Source organism: Apodemus sylvaticus, chromosome 1 (assembly GCF_947179515.1).
Source record: "Apodemus sylvaticus chromosome 1, mApoSyl1.1, whole genome shotgun sequence".
NCBI lineage: Eukaryota > Metazoa > Chordata > Mammalia > Rodentia > Muridae > Apodemus > Apodemus sylvaticus.
In genome coordinates, this window is record NC_067472.1 from 74,942,312 (window position 1) to 74,959,114 (window position 16,803).

The window sequence follows — 16,803 nt, forward strand, 5'->3', positions numbered from 1 at the left end:
CAATCAGTGTTTCTGGTGCCACTGACAAAGTTGTAGATTTCCAAGGCATCAGAGCTGCCCTGTAACTCAGGGGCTCTTCGGGGACCCTCTTGGGTAGATTCTCTTAGGAGGCTTCATATTGAAGTAAGATGGCCCTGTAAAGAAAGCCCTTGCAAACTGTGGAGTGCTTTATGTGGGGCATTCTGCCCTGTGTCTGTCATAGATGATTAAGAAGAGACCTTGGTAGAGGGGCAGGTGAAAGACACAAGGATGCTAGGCCATGGTGAGGCATGAGCGGAGTGGGTGAGAAGACTCTGAATGGCTCTGCCCTTACTGTTAGCACTGAGCTGGAGGAGGGGCTGGTGAAAGGGACAATTGTTCCAAGCCAGACATGTTCTAGAGGGCCACTCCCTGTTTCTTGGCAAGAAAGTTTGACTGTGTGACTTGGGGTACCTGGGTGAATTTAAGATATCATTTCAAGCCAGGTGGTGGTGGCACACGCCTGTACTTGGGGAGTGCTCTGGGAGGCAGAGGCAGGTGGATTTCTGAGTTCAAGGCCAGCCTGGTCTACAGAGTGAGTTCCAGGACAGCCAGGGCTATACAGAGAAACCCTGTCTTGAAAAAAACAAATCCAAAAACCAAAACAAAACAAAAGAAAAACAAAACAAAAGATATCATTTCATGTCAAAGTTCAGAAATGAGTTTGCATGTTAAATCTTGGATGACCTCGGGTACTTTGTTTATGGAAAAGAAGGCCCGTATATGTGGGGTGGCTTTAGAAAGGAGCAGAATTATAGATCCAGAATTTTCCTTCCCTGAATATCAATCTCAAATTTGAAGATGGCCATTATATGGCAGACATCACTAATCAATCCTGGTATTCTTTCTCCTCGCTATAAGAAGGCTTCAGATTGCTTCTCTAGGTATATCAGAGTTGGTAGATGAGAATAAGTTATTATCTTTCCCTTGGAAAAGAGGCTGTCTCTGACATTAGGCGACCATTCTTTGGGGCTTAACTCTGAAAAACTCCTTTAAGAGGCTGACTTTGGAGTATGGGTAGGGCTCAGTAGGGTAGAGTATGGCTGGTAGATATGAGGGCCCAGGTTCACTCTCCAGCATTAAAAAGATAGGGAAAGAACCCACCACAGCATCTTCCCACTTTCCTCACCTGGCTCAGTGGACCTTTCTTCTATTCTGATTTATGCTCCTATCACAGGAAAGTCCTTTGGGGCACGTGCCAAGCTAGGTATCAGTGACTGACTGGCTAAATCCCAAAGTCACAAAACCTCGAGTCACCCTGTTCCTGAATGCTATGTTTAGACTTCGCTCAAGGCTACTTATTGACATCAGTGTGTTTGTCTTTATGTGCCTACTGTGACGTGCATGTGTGTATGTGTATATGGTTTCACTCATCACATATAGGAGACTGTTTTTAGGCATCTGCCTCATGTTAGACACTGTGGTGCGTGAGAATTGTGACCCACAGAACAGAGACCTGCCAATGGCTGCTTCCCTTCCACAGAGACCAGAGGAGGCCCATGAGGTCAGCATGGTTCTGGTTGAATCCACTGGTGACAACTCACCTGCTTCCCCACTTTGGGTGCCACTGTTCATGACATTCTCAGACAAAAGCTTTTGGAATTTTGAAACACATAATCTTGAGGGGAAAACACAAACAGAAGACCCAGCAGTTAATATTAAGTCATTTTTTTTGCTAACTATAAAAGTCATAAAAGGTGTAGGTGACAGGTTCTGTGTGTCTTATGTGAGCCAGGAGTTGGAGAAAGGATAATGGCCTCAAACCTTAAATTTCTGCACCAGATAGATTGTCGTGCAGCTCCATCTTGCTAGTTTTGACTTTGGTGCAAGTTTGGCTGTGTGACTTGGGGTACCTGTTTCTTCTTACTGATATGGTTACTATTGCTCACCAACTTTATGATAGTGTTTTGTGGCGGGGTTCAGAAACTGGGCCACAACTCATCCTATTGTAGAGTTTACTAGAACATCAGTCCCTACACCATCCATTCCCACAGCAGCCATTCATAAACTATCCTGACAGCATCCATCCCCACAATCTACATCATTAGAGCATCCCTACATTATCTCTCCTTACAACATCCATCCCCACAATATATATCATTAGAGTACCCCTACATCATCTATTCTTACAGCATCCATCCCTAAAACATCACCTCACCACAGCTCTCTCTTTGTGAGAGTTTCCTCAACTCTCACTATGGCTGATCCCAAAATACCGATCCCTATTTATGCTTGTAAGCTTGACTTACCCAGGAGGTGTTTAAGGCCACCCCTGCCAGTAGAATGACACTTCCTTTGGAAGGTCTCTAAAACCATGGTACACAGTAGGTACTCAATAGAGATATCTCCTGGAGAAGAGCATAGGGTGTTCTTTTCTAGGATACTAACTGCTGTCACATGCTGCCATCTGAGAATTAACTCCACAGTCCAGCTCAACCCCTACTCTGTTCCTCTACCCCAGTCACCTGGGCACTGTCACCTGTGTGCACGTGTCTCCGTCTGATGAGACGCTCTTTTCAATCTGTGCCCGCATCTTTGCCTTTGTTTCTCACCCTGCTCCAGGCTGTGTCTTATGTCCCCCGGCACTGTCTGCCTCCCACCCTTACAGCATTTTCCTCCTTGGATTCATACCCCACCCAATACACAGAGCTGCTCTTGTCTCTCCTGATGGGGATCCACCACCGAGTCCCTATAGACTCAAAGCTATAAGTTCCCGCCTCACTACAGTCCTGTGCCTCCCACTCTGGCTGCAGCCCTTTCTGGCTTCACGAACGCAGTTCCCACACACTCACAGGCCCCATTCCCATGCTGAGGATTCTCCCGACTCTCTCCTAGGGCTCTTATTAATTCTCTAGGAGAAGCTTCATCGCTGCTCTCTCTGGGCCAGCAACCCCATCCCCTATATGCCCCAAGACTGTCCCATTAAAACTCCTGCGATGTCTTCGGGTTGCCTCTCTCTTCCTGTGCCCTCTGCATAACAGACAGGGTGCCTGTTTACTGCTGTGACCCTAGCACAAGTCACCGTGCATGTGTTCGGTCAGTGTCAGCTGAGTCCATAAATATGAATAGCACCCCTGATAATGCGTTTCACAGACGCTATGTACTCCACATGAAGAGTGTGGAAATAAACTAAACCGTGAGTCACATACTCAGTAGACGATCATGCCAAGAAAGCCAACTAGCCAAGGGATGCTTGTAGACCACATCTGGTCTGTGGAAGCCAATGTCTACTTGAGGATGCTGTTTCCCAGTGATTCAGAAGCCCTCATGAGCCAGGTGCATGGAGGCGGTTTGGGTGGGAGCTTGTTTCCGGAATAATAGTGACAGCATGACACCCTTTCCAGGACAGAGGTGACTACAAGTGACTCAACGTCAGGACGGCACTTGGGAGCCTGAGTTGTTTACCCATTAAGGGTGATAGACTGGACTCAGCCGCCCTCATCTCTTCCCTCATTCACTTGACATGTCTGAGGAGAGCCAGGCAGGGTTCAGAGTTCAGGCCATTGCCCTTAATGGCGGGAAAAGAGTTTTGGAAAACACATGACACTCACTGTCCATGAGTTCAACTTGCCTCACAAACATCCCTATTACCAGCTGAGCCAGGAGATGCCAGATGACCAAATGGCCACACTGCCTCACCCGGGTATGATAGCTGTCCACTCTAAGTGCTTAGTAGACCTCAAGATGCAGGCTCACTTTGGGATCTCTGGTAGAGTCTTTGATATACACAACATCCCTTCTCTCACCAGGAGGAGAAATGCCCTGTGAAGATGTGGCAGGGAGCAGCGGTGCTGTGCTCATAGGCTGGCACTTGCTCCCTCCAGTTGTGGCCCATGATCAAGGAAGAGAAAAGGGATTCAGGAAGGTTCACATGGGTGTACAGGCCTCCTGCAACAAGCCACGGATGAGAAAGTTGACTTGGTGCTTTCTGGGCAGAACCACACAGACCTGGGTCATAGACCTGGGTCTCAGACCCTTCATTTATTTCCACATGGCCTTGGGACCTGCCTCTTGGTCTCAGTGCTTTTCCCTATAAAACAAAGATGCCTGGCAGGGTGTGGTGGTACAAGCCTCTCTAATCCCAGCACTCAGGAGGCAGAGGCAGGCAGATATCTGTTGGTTCAAGGCCAGCCTGGTCTAAAAAGAGATGTCCAGGACAGCCAGGGCTGTTACACACAGAAACCCTGTCTTGAAAACAACAACAACAATAACAACAACAACAACAATAATAATAATAAATCCTGGGTAGAGTAGAAAGGGGAATGCTGGGAGGCCTACTGTAATTGAACCCACTCTGGCCTGAGGTTTGCTTCTTTGCTTCCCTATAGCCTAGCCGTTTGTCCCTAACATCCCTCTCCCAGAACTGTATGCTGAAAAAATAGCAAGGTCTCTTCTGTTACCATCTTCTTTGCTTTTTAAGACCTTCCCGATCAAGATACAGACTTGGCATTGCAGACCAGATGAAAGGAAAACATCACCCAGGGTCACCAGCCAGAGACCAAGAAGGGCAGACCTGGGCTCATTTCCCAGCATGCCTGGATCCTTAGTGGGAGGGCCCCTCCATTACATCTTCGCTGGGCAGCACCAACCCTGTACTGCCTCTTTTAGGTAAGTGACAGTGTGCCCACATATGCCAGAATGTCCCCCTAAGAGAACTTGGCTTATTTTTACTGAGTGTGTCTGTTCAAGGTCTTTCCAGGATTCCTGTCACATAGGAGAACATATCCAATTTGCAGATAAGAAATAGAACTGTATCAAAGGAGTCAACACCTTCGTGTCTCTCAGCCCCCAGCTCTACACAGTGTTTAGGAGTAAGCAGCCCCAGAGTCTCCCACACCCTAGAAACCCATAGATACAACAAGTGGAGCCGGCCAGCTAGAGGACATGCAGGTCACTGACCTGAGCAAGGCAGAGCTACACACCCCAAGTAACTGGGAGCTGGGAGCCGGGAGCTGAGTGGCCTTTGGTGTGATACATTTACTACAGTTTGATCTGGCTTCTGTCAAAGTTGACAATGAACCCATGTGGGGGAAAAGCAACAATTACAACACAGTAGGTGGGGACAAGACTTTACTGATAGGGCAGGGCTGGGGAACTGTGTGTATGCTTTGGGAGACACATGTGTACTACACAATACAGTTCCAGGCACTTTGATACACACTGGCCTTGGAATGTGACATCAGAGTGTCTAAAGGTAAACAGTGTTACTAAGAATATGTTCTTTATTATCTAAATTAAGTGTTGTCTATCAATATAAAAGATAAATAAACAGAAAAACAAATAGAACCTTTACGGTGCTTCCCAAGAGTTTTTCACAGTCCCAGGGATAGATTTCCACCACAGAGACAGAATTGCGATCTGTGTTCATGGAAGAAAATTCACCTTCCCAACCCCGCTGGGGCAGACTCCACCGAGATAAATACTCAATATTATTCAGTCTACTACTATTCGTAAGACGAATAATAAGTGTTTCTAATACACCCTGATAACTTGTAGCAGATTTAATTATCCATTGAGTTTTCAAAGGCGTTTCTATCATGACCATTTCACAGATGATCAGAGTGAGGTTTAGCCACCGGCTAATGGTCACATTTGACCAGTCACTCAACAAGCATGGATCTTCCATGCCAGCAGACCTTCTATGTCAGATACCACTCCAGGGGGCAGCTTTTGCTTAGCCCAACTTAACCATGGACCCATGAGACAGACACTGCCAGTTCAGAGTTTAGTGAGTGGCATAAAGCCAGGGCAAAGGTACCAGGAAGTGAAGGGACTCTCTAGCAATAAGGTCCATTGCTGGGTCCCCTAGACAGGTGGAACTCACAATTTGGAGATGTGATGGTCTAGCCTGAGGCTGAGACTGCTTACTAGCAGAAGAAAGGGGAATGGTAGGCCAGGTGAAGTGGGGATCCATGGGAAACATCCAAACACTAAGCCTTGGAACTTTTTCCAGAGATCATTTGGTCCCTGGATGACAAATTTAGAATTCTGTGAGGGTCCAAAGCTCATTTATAAAGGATCGGTCACCACTGACAGACCTGGCCAAAGCAAGGAGTCTCTTCAGACCCTGTCCATTCCTATGTGTGGCCCTTGAGTGAAGCTTCCTTACAGACATGCCTATAGACTAGTCCTGAACCGACTAGTGAGCGTGGGCTGGTCATCAATACCTCCCCTTCCCATTTTGGGCTGCCATTCCCTGTCATGGCCCTTTGACCCTCCCTACCTGTCTGGGTTCTTCAGAGCTTCATCAAGGTCTATGTTCAAAACATTGCACATCTGGGAGAGTGCCAGCAGGTCTCCACAGAAATGATCTTGGGGAAACCGCCATCGGTTGGTTGCACCAACAATCCGGCGCTCCAGCCGAATCTTGCGCTGCTTGATCAAAGAGAGGGGGGGCTTTAACTTCACCCACAGGACAGCTTTCCCAGACTGTACAACACAAAGAAAACCAATGCAAATTTTAATCTGCCTGTGAATTCTAGGACCTGCTAGTATTTACCATGGGCCATCTTTCCAAATAAAGGCTGCTGTCTGTATTCTATGGTTCAAACTATAAAGTACTTCAGAAATTGGGGTCTGGAACAAGAGCAGACAGCGTCAAAAAGGTCAAATGTTTTCTTTGTCCATAGCTAAGAATCCACAAGTCGGGATAGTACTATGCTTCACGTACTGTTCTTTGAGTGCTTAGCCTATCATCAGTTGGAGAGATACTATGGACAGAGACTTTTATCTTTGGTAAAATACACAGTCGAAAATTCACCATCTTATTGTGACATACAGTTCAGTGGCATTTGGTACATTCAGAGTCTTTTTTTTTTTTAAAGATTTGTTTGTTTATTTATATAAGTACACTGCAGCTGTCTTCAGACACCAGAAGAGGGTATCAGATCTCTTTATGGATGGCTGTGAGACACCATGTGGGTGCTGGGATTTGAACTTATGACCTTGGAAGAGCAGTCAGTGCTCTTAAGTGCTGAGCCATCTCTCCAGGCCACATTCAGAGTCTTATGCAACCACCACCTTTATCCAGCTCTAAAACATCTTCATCACCCACCAAAGGGCACTGTATCCATCAGCCACCCCATCCGTCTCTTTCACCACTAAGCTGCTTTCTGACTTGAAAACCTTTGCTCACTCTGAGCACCATAAATGTAGAATGTCACAATGTCTGGCTCCTTTCAGTTGCCTTCCTTCCATGGTTCCTCCACATATCTGTCAGCACATCCTTCCTTTTCAAGGCTGACTGATACCACACTGTGTGACTGCACCACCATTTGATTACCTGTTGTCAGTTGGTGACATCTGAGTTACTTCTGCCTCTAGCTGTTATGAATAGCGCTGGTAGGAATATTCACACAGTTTCCTTAAAGGAAGAGAACACTAGGAATCCAGCCTTCTGACTGGTGACTCGGACATCTAACAAGAAGCACTCGCCACAAGGGCTCCATGTGAATGGAAGTCATCCATTTTAAACCATCCAGGCACCGAGAAAATAGGTGGAGATATGGGATCTGAGTTCAATCCCTGTCGGTGTCACTTACTGGTTGTGGGCAAGTCACTTAACTGTCGGAGCCTCTCAGACATCATGCAAAATGGGAATCAGCTTTAATGGGAATGGTGACAAAGATGAAGATAATGATTGTGGTGATAATTGCAAAGATGAATGGTGATAGTAGTCGTGGTCCATGTGCTGGTGATGATGATGATGGTGATGCTGATGGCAGTTATGGCAATGGATAGTATGATGGTGACAATGTTGGTGATGATGGTTAAAGTGATGCGTTAATAGTGATGGTAGTGATGTTGATGATGGACAGTGATGATGCTGTGATATTGGTAATGGTAGCGGTGGCAGTAATGATAATGCTGACCAAGATGATGGTTATAATGATACCGCCCTGTTTTTAGAGTTATTAAAAGGATAAAATGAAACCATTTAGGGAGTGTGTCTTAGCTGCTGCCTAGCTAAATGACTATAAGCTGTGGATTGAATTTAGATGTGGTCTTGGGGCACAAGCCAGGGTCGGCTCAGCCATGGGGCTGCTCTCTGGTTTCTAAACAGTGCTGCCTCGACTTGCTCTTCCCAGTAGACAGCCATTGAAGACTGAGGCACTCAATGGTACATGGCCCTTCTGAAAACATGGGAGACCCACTGTAACCCTCTGTTGCTTGCCTTCCCATGACCAGTGTGAGTGTGTGTGTGTGTGTGTGCATGAGCATGTATGTGTGGTCAGAGCTTGACATTGGATATCTTTATCAGCCTTTTAGTTTCTGAATTAGGACTCTAACTGAACCCAGAGCTTATCAGTTCAGCAAGAATAGCTGTCTAGAAAGCCCCAGGATTCTCTAGTCTTTTCTTACTCCCAACTCTGGGGTGCTCCACCCACACTCGTGTTTTCTATGGATGCTGGGAGATTAAACTCAAGCCCTCAGTCTCGAATGGCAAAGCACTTTATTGACTGAGCCTTGGGAATGAAAGCTCCCATAGAAAGAAGTCTATGAGGCTGATGAAGTGATTAGGAGGACATCAATGACTATGGAATGCTGCAGGTCTGGAGCAAAACTATCTCTGGCTATCTTGTCCCCTTGCAGGCCATTCCTTGCCTGCCTCTGTGCCTGACACACCCTCGTGACTGTCAGGTGAAACAGTTTCGAAATGTATTAACAACCTAAAACCTCAAACTGTCATCAGTTAACACCTGCATGTGTAGCAGAGGTTTCCCCACTCCTTGCTATTTATTCCCACCAATGCACCCGACAGTGACCCGTTAGTATGACATGCCACATAGGCATTACCACGTTAGAAAATGTAACTCAGAGTAACTGAGATGCGCATTCCTGAGCCATGATTGCTTATATTTGGCTCCAGAATAAACCACCCCTTAGCCACCTTGAGTTGAGAACTGTGGATTTTGCATCTATAGCCACCTCCCCAGACCTGCCATCTTGCAAAAGGATCTACTTACTGAATTCAACATTTTCATGAATGATAATGGAGATGACACTGGAGGAAAGCGACGAGTATCTGTAGGACAAAGAGCTAAAGGTGAGCTTTCATATGTCTCTAAAGCATCTCAGTAGAATACCGTAGAGGAGGCTGACCTAAAGAATCCCTATGTCACCATAAAAGGAATCATGAAAGAGCCTCAAACAGGCCGTGAGTCAAAGCCAGAGGATATCTAAGTGGTTGCTTGTTCTATAGTTGGATACAGTGCCTCATACTACACAAGAGCTCTAGCTGGGATGGATGGGTGGATGGATGGATGGGTGGATGGATGGATGGATGGACAGACAGACAGATCTATGCTATCATTTTGGAAAAGCATCTCAGGTAGAGGAGCAGCAAGATATGCCTTCTCACACTGTCAAGAGGACGGAGATCCAGGTATGGGCTTGAGTAGGTGAGCATGTATTCTTTATCTGGGTCAGGAGACTATATGGGTAGCTGTATCAATTAGCCAGGGCTGTGTCAGGGCCCAGTCAACTTATGATTACCTTGGCTTAAAGGCCAGGAAGGAGGACTGACAGAGCATCTGTCCTCCTGCTAGTTCTGAACACAATTAGGATAATTTGATTATAAGTGACAGAAACCAATCTGATCAATGGTATGCCAAAAACAGTTAACAGGAAGAGAAGGGCAGGACTGACTGAAAGATGCTGATGGGGTGAGGACACTCACAAACTCCAGGGAGACCAGGAATCCAATACAGGGACTGAGGTACAAGTACCAAGGGCTGTTTTTGTCAGAGGAGGTCATGAAAATGAATCAGTTCCCCACACTCAAATCTCCAGGAGGTTCTGTTCAAGCACAACCATCACCACCACACTGTATTATACACCACACTAAATATGCACACACACCATACTACACACACATACATACCACACCCACACTTATACCATACAGCATACTAAACACATATACCACACATACACACACACCACATACACACATACACACACATCACATACACACATACATACCACGCACACATTCTATACAATATACTAAACACATACACCACATATACACACACATACACACATATGACATACATATAGACATGCACACACACATACACATATACACAATGCACACACACACACCACACACATACATACATACCACATGCACATATATACACACACATACACACATATACACACAAACATACACACACACTATACTATACAGCACACTAAACACATACCACATATACACAACCATACATACACTACACTACACAGCATACTAAACACACACACACACACACACACCCATGGCACCCACTCCACGCACACATGTTTTTTGTTCATGACTCAGTTTCCATGTCCAGGGAATCATAGGTGTTTCTCTGACCTGTTTTTCATGCTAACGTTAGATGACCTGCACCTCTCTAGCTAAAATCCTTGCCTACTTTCTACTGTTCTACATGTGAGCTCTGCATCTTCATCGTGGTCCAGAGTCTTCTGAGGAGAGAGGAATGGGTTCCAGGCGGATTTCACACAGAGCTACTCGGCCTAGGAAGGAATGCCCCTTCCATGGCCCTCCATAGAACAAGCTCATATCAGCCCACAGGCGACTGCCTAGCTTCTGTTTCTTTTACACTAGAGTCTTCCGAGCTGGCCTTGAACCCCAGGAGTATCTTAGTAGCATTGAAATGTATTTTTATTTTTGTCTCACTGGGATCCGTGCCCTGGGTGAGCTTTAGCTGTTGCTCCTGGTCCTCTGGTGAGGAAGCTGTCTGTGACCCTCCTTTAGCTCCCAGGCAGGAGCCTCTGAAGGGCCAGCCTCCTTGCCCTCCCACCACTCGGTGACACCTGCTCTGCTGTGGATGAGAGTTGTACCAGTCCAACTTACAGTTCTGAAGTCCTGCTGTCTGCAGGGGCCGTCACAGAGGTTGAGAGTGAGGCAGGGGGAGGCTGGTTGCACTGGTCTCTGAATGAAAGGGGAGCTGAAGGCTGGGCACCTCCTGGGCCTGAATCCCGACTGCTCTCATGACCTGGGGCTCACCCTTTTCTCCTACTGGGATGAGATGCTTTGCTGGGGGAGCTTGCCTTTGGCTTCCTGGGGGTAGTTGTGGGCACCATGGTAACAGCAGTCAGATTCTAAGGACTTCCTGTTCCGGGTTCTGGTGTTAACTCAGCTTGAGGCTTTAGGCTTTCTTCTGAGAGGAGACAGAGTTGTCAGAAAACAGACTGTTAGTGACAGTTTGTCACTAACATAACCCTGCCTGGCTGCCAAAATATTTTCACAACAAAAGTCATTTGAATTCCATGGCCAAGATTAACCTTAATTAATTCTACATCAATATTTGTGCACACACACACACACACACACACACACACTTCCTGTGTATTACTGATAATGGTGACACTATGTCTCTTGATGTGGGAGAAAGTTGTAGGTAGTGTAGTCAGCACTCTGACAGACATTAGTGTCTCAGAGTGCAAGACCTGCCACCAGGCTGTGTTCCTTTGCAGAGGAATGAGCTACACACACACTTGGAGAGCCTTTGTCGCACTTCCCACACCACCAGAGTATATGCTGTCTGCCATTTCCCTCCTAGCCCAGGGCCAAGGCCATGGTGTGGTAGTGTGTGTGGAAGGAGATCCCTCAGTAAAAGCACGGACATGCATGTCTGCTCTCTCTGTTGCATCTGCCCTTCCCTTTACCTCAGACTTCCATCTGCAATAAACTTTCTCTGCAATAGAGGGCTTTACACATGATTTGAATTAAGGTGTTTGAAATACAAGAACCTGACCCTCCTGACATCACACCTGACCTCTGGATACTATTTCTGGTACTACCAGGGCTCCTGGCTAAAAGACAGCCCCTGAGCGCCTCCTATTGGCCACACTGGGAAAGTGTCCCAGGGAGCCACAATTCTCACCACCCCTGGCCCTGACATTTGGCCTGGGTTGTGTGGATTCCTTTCTGAAGCCTTCAGCTCCCCACCCCACCCCCAGTCCGCCAAGGACCTCTCCAGAGCTGATCTGTAAGCCAAAGTTAAACGCACATAAATGGAACTAGCTTTAGCTGCTCTCCCCGAAAGTTCTACCTGGTGGCATCTACTTGCTAGTGATGGCGATGACCCACCCCTATGGGAGGGAAATAGAGTGTGTGTGTATGTGTGTGTGTGTGTGTGTTTGTGTGTGTCTCTGTGTGTGTGTTTGTGTGTGTGTCTGTGTGTGTGTTTGTGTGTGTGTGTGTGTGTGTGCAGAGCCATCATCCCAGCTTTGGGGGGGGCTGCTTTTTGTCTCACCTGGCATGTTCTGGATCCTGAAGAATTGGCAAGAATGAATCAGCTTCTGATAGCACCTGCTTAGGCTCCAGAGAGAGACAGGTTAGCAACTCCTCTGCTGAGGAGGTTGTGTGCGCACGCTCAGGCAGAGATACATTTCCAGAAATGCTCTGTAAGGCCACAGTGAGTATTGAGTGTGGCTGGCAAAGGATTTCCTCAAATAAAGCTAGTTTGTGAGGACAGAAAGGAGACTGTTATATAGGAAGTTTGAGGCCAGTCTATTAAAATGAACAAGCAAACAAGTAAAAGAATCATACAGTAGCCTGATATGACTCAAGATAGCACAGATATCTGGTGTGGGACAGCCTGTAATATCAGAAGACAGACTGAGGCAGGAGGATCCTAAGTTCCCTCTAGGGCATAGAGAGAGAAGGCCTTCCCTGTGGGGAAGGCCTACCTCAGTCTCATACCTCTGTGTTGTCTTGACTCAACCCCTCAGAGTTCCAAAGGAGAAGCCAAGGACTGGAAACACACTAGACCCAGTCCCTCAGTAAGGCAGACACTGGAGGAGCCAATACGGCTGTCCCCCATAGCCTCTCACTGACAGCACAGCATCCCCAGTAGGTAACACCAGAAGAGAGGTGACCAAGCACAGAGCAAGTCTGAAGCCAGGCCAGGGCAGCTGAATGGCAGAGAACAGTCCCACGTGTCCCACAGGGTATATATATATATATATATACACCAAGGGCCAGGGCACAGGTATGTGAGGTTTCTGTCCTAGTTATGTTTCTATTGTTGCAGTGAAACGCCATGAGCAGAGCAAGTTGAGGACAGGGTTTATTTGGCTTACACTTCCACATCACAGTCCATCACTGAAGGACATCAGGGCGGGATCTCAAACAGGGAGGGGCCTGGAGGCAGGAGCTGATTGGTGCAGAGCAGAGGCTCACTTGTTGGGTTTGCTCTGCATACTTTCTTACAGGACTACCAGCTCAGTGCTGGCCCCACCCACAATGGGCTGGGTCCTTCCTCATCAATCACTGATTAAGAAAATGCCCTACAGGTGTACTACAGCCTGATCTCATAGAAAAATTTTCTCAGTTGAGATTCCCTCCTTTCAGGTGAGCTTACGCTTGTGTCAAGTTGACATAAATCTAAATCTAACCAGCACAAGTACCAAACCCAGAAGGCTTCTAAGCAATAAGCTTCCTAAACTTTAAAGTGTACCCTGGAGGTGGTGGCGCATGCCTGTAATCCCAGCACTTGGGAGGAAGAGGCAGGCAGATTTCTGAGTTCGAGGCCAGCCTGGTCTACAGAGTGAGTTCCAGGACAGCCAGGGCTATACAGAGAAACCCTGTCTCGAAAAAACCAAAAGCCAAAAACCAAAACAAACAAACAAACAAACAAAAAACACCAAAAAACAAGCAAAACAAAACAAAAAAAACCCAAAACAAACAAAAAACTTTAAAGTGTAGTTCTGAGCCCAGTCTCCAGTACTGCGTAGAACAGGCCATTGTGGCACACTTAACCCCAGCACCTGGAAGGTAGAGGCAGGTGGATCAGAAGTTCAAGGTCATCCTTGGCTACATAATGAATTTGAGGCTAGCCTGGACTATATAAGACTGTTTCAAAACACAAACAAACAAACAAAAAAGAGAAGAGAGAAGAGAAATTACACTTCAAGGTGGCTTCTTGGCTGTTGGAGAGAAAGAACAGGGCAGACCTTGAAATTCTAGAGCTGGCCTGGACCTCATGTGACCTTGGCCACAAGCAATGTCACAGGAAGTCAGCACTGGGCAGGTCACCTGCATTGTGGTGGATAAAAGAACTGATACTACTCTGTAAGCATGTCAGACAGACAAACTTGAACCTGATTTGAGCTAAAGCGAGGATCAGTGTTTCATGGTCCTGAAGTCTAAGGTGGCTCTGCCTCCCTCTTCCTAGGCCAGCTGGAACTCTTTTCTAAGATGTGTTGCAGCTCCTCCTGGTGGACTTCCTGCTTCACTGCAACCACAGTCAACCTGCCCAAACACATTTGGTATTCTTAATGTTTGGATAGAACAGTGGTTTCTGCCCAACCCTGTGTATATGGGCATATAAATGACTACAAATCAAGCATTTGCCAGCAATCAATTATGAAGTTTATTTTGAAACAATTTCGGTAGATATATGTGAAATTCTGTTTGGTAGCATAGTTTGTCATTTATTTAAGATGAAAGCAAATTTGCATGCTAATGAGAAGGTATGCTTATTTATTTTCACATAAAGGATGAAAGCTTGTTGACTATTGGCTATTTGATACTGCAGGATACAGAGCATCTTCTTTTTCAGAGTTGGTCAGTATTTAGATTTTATAATTATTAGTGCTGAGAACACACCTTCACACAGTACAAATGACAAAGGCGTGGTGGCCATTGAAGAAATTGTTGCAAATTCTGTCCTAATCCTGTGCCAAAATCCATCTAGTGAAATTTCAAGGAGCCTGGGCTAACAGCACGGTTTTCATTTAAAATTAAGCGTCCTAGCAACCTAGCAACATGACCTGCGCAACGCTAACCGGATACCTGGACTCTGACAAATGTTGGCAGGAACCATTAACAGCCATTTGTTTTCCATAATGAAACCATCAGAGTAGAAAACTCTGCATCTACAGTCAAAACACTGCCATTTACAGCACAGGGAAACCTCAGGTGGAAGCGGGGTGTTTCAGGCAGTGTTGGCCTTGTGTGGTGTAAGGCTGCACAGTACAAAGCTTGTGTGTTCACAACCCAGGCTGCAGCTGTGAAATGGAACAAAAGAGCCAAATATACCTCATGCATTTGATTTTTAATTGCTTTTGGGGCATTGAAGATTCAAAAATCTTTTACTATTTATTGCCAGTTTTTCCTCAATCTCCACATTCAGTTATACAAATCACATGCTATCATGACCCAGTTTAAGAAGCCGGGGTCTGGTGGGTCAGCAATCACAGTGGCATCTTCAGCCCAGGTGAGCCACTCTAAAGAATTCAGCTTAGGGGCTGGAGAGATGGCACAGCCATCAAGAGCACTTGTTGCTCTTGCAGAAGTTTGGATTCCCAGTACCTACCACTGGGAGGTGGCTCACAACCTTCCATAACTCTAGTTCCAGGGAAACTGATGCCTTCTGGCCTCCCATGAATATCAGGCACGCACATGGTAGGTACATTTACATACATGTAGGCAAAACAATCATACACATAAAAATAAAATAAAATTAAGAGCTGCATGTGGTGGTGCACCTTTAATCCCAGCACTCGGGAGGCAGAGGTGGGTGGATCTGTGAGTTTAAGACCAGCCTGGTCTATATAGTGAACTCTAGGCCAGCCAGGTCTACATAATAAGACTCTGTCTCAAAAACAATCCACAAAAATTGTTCATCTTAAAGGAGTATGTTCGTAGGTACATAAGGGCTCTCAGGTAGTTCAGAACAATAGCAAAGCACTGGACACAATTTAAATGCCCATCTTCCCCAAAAGTTGTTTATTTGGTATCATGGATTGCTATGTGGCCGCTTAAAGGAACAAATGGCTGTATTTACTGATATAAAATTTGCCAGACTGCACTCCGCCGAGAGTGCTCAGGTCCGTGACAGTCAGTGAGCACAGAGTCCCCAGGGAAAAGTAACCGGATGTGGCAGGAGATTCTTAGAAACAGCACCTTCCCTTCTCATCTTGGCTCAGGTTTGCAGAGACTCAGTCTGCTGTGCGCAGCTCCACTCTTCCGGGGAGGAACGGGGCAGCAGAGGAAGTACATGACAGAGGGAGACAGGAAGCAAAGAAAAAGAGTGGGGACCTAGGACCAGGACTAACCTTCAGAGGGACACTTCCAGTGACCTGACATTAGGTCCCACCTCCTAAAAACATTTCCAGAACATCTCAAAATAGAACCACCATCTGGAGACTGAACTTTTATCACACGGAACCGTGGCTTGACATTGAAACAAACTTGTCTGAGGGTTTGTTTCTATTGCTATGAAGAGACACCATGACCACAGCAACTCTTATAAGGAAAATATTTACTGGGGCTGGCTTATAGCTCAGAGCTTTAGTCCATTATGGCAGAAAGCATGGCTTCAGGCAGGCAGGCAGGCAGGCAGGCAGGAAGGAAGGAGGCAGGCAGGCAGGCAGCAGGCAGGCAGGCAGGCAGGCAGCAGGCAGGCAGGAAGGAGGCAGGCAGCAGGCAGGCAGGCAGCAGGCAGGCAGGCAGGGAAGCAGCAGGCAGGCAGGCAGGCAGCAGGCAGGCAGGCAGGCAGCGGGCAGGCAGGCAGGCGGGCAGGCAGGCGGGCAGGCAGGCAGGCAGCGGGCAGGCAGGCAGGCAGGCAGTGGGCAGGCAGGCGGGCAGGCAGGCAGGCAGCGGGCAGGCAGGCAGGTAGGCGGGCAGGCAGGCAGGCAGACAGGCAAGCAGACAGCAGGATAGAATATCACACTGGGCCTGGCTTGATCTTCTGAGGCCTCAAAGTCACCCAGTGACACACTTCTCCAATAAAGCCACACCTACTCCAACAAGGCCACATCTCCTAA

The 16,803-nt window shown here is 46.9% G+C and overlaps 1 protein-coding gene across 1 annotated transcript in view; it reads right to left on the reverse strand.

The window, feature by feature from the left end:
• The window catches only part of Btbd16 (BTB domain containing 16), a 50,874-nt gene extending 41,872 nt beyond the window's left edge, over nucleotides 1–9,002 (reverse strand). Inside the window, 3 exon segments of the mRNA XM_052197143.1 lie at nucleotides 1,563–1,636; nucleotides 6,242–6,390; nucleotides 8,985–9,002. Coding sequence (XP_052053103.1) covers nucleotides 1,563–1,636; nucleotides 6,242–6,390; nucleotides 8,985–9,002 — 241 coding nt within the window.
• Nucleotides 9,003–16,803: the final 7,801 nt, after the last annotated feature.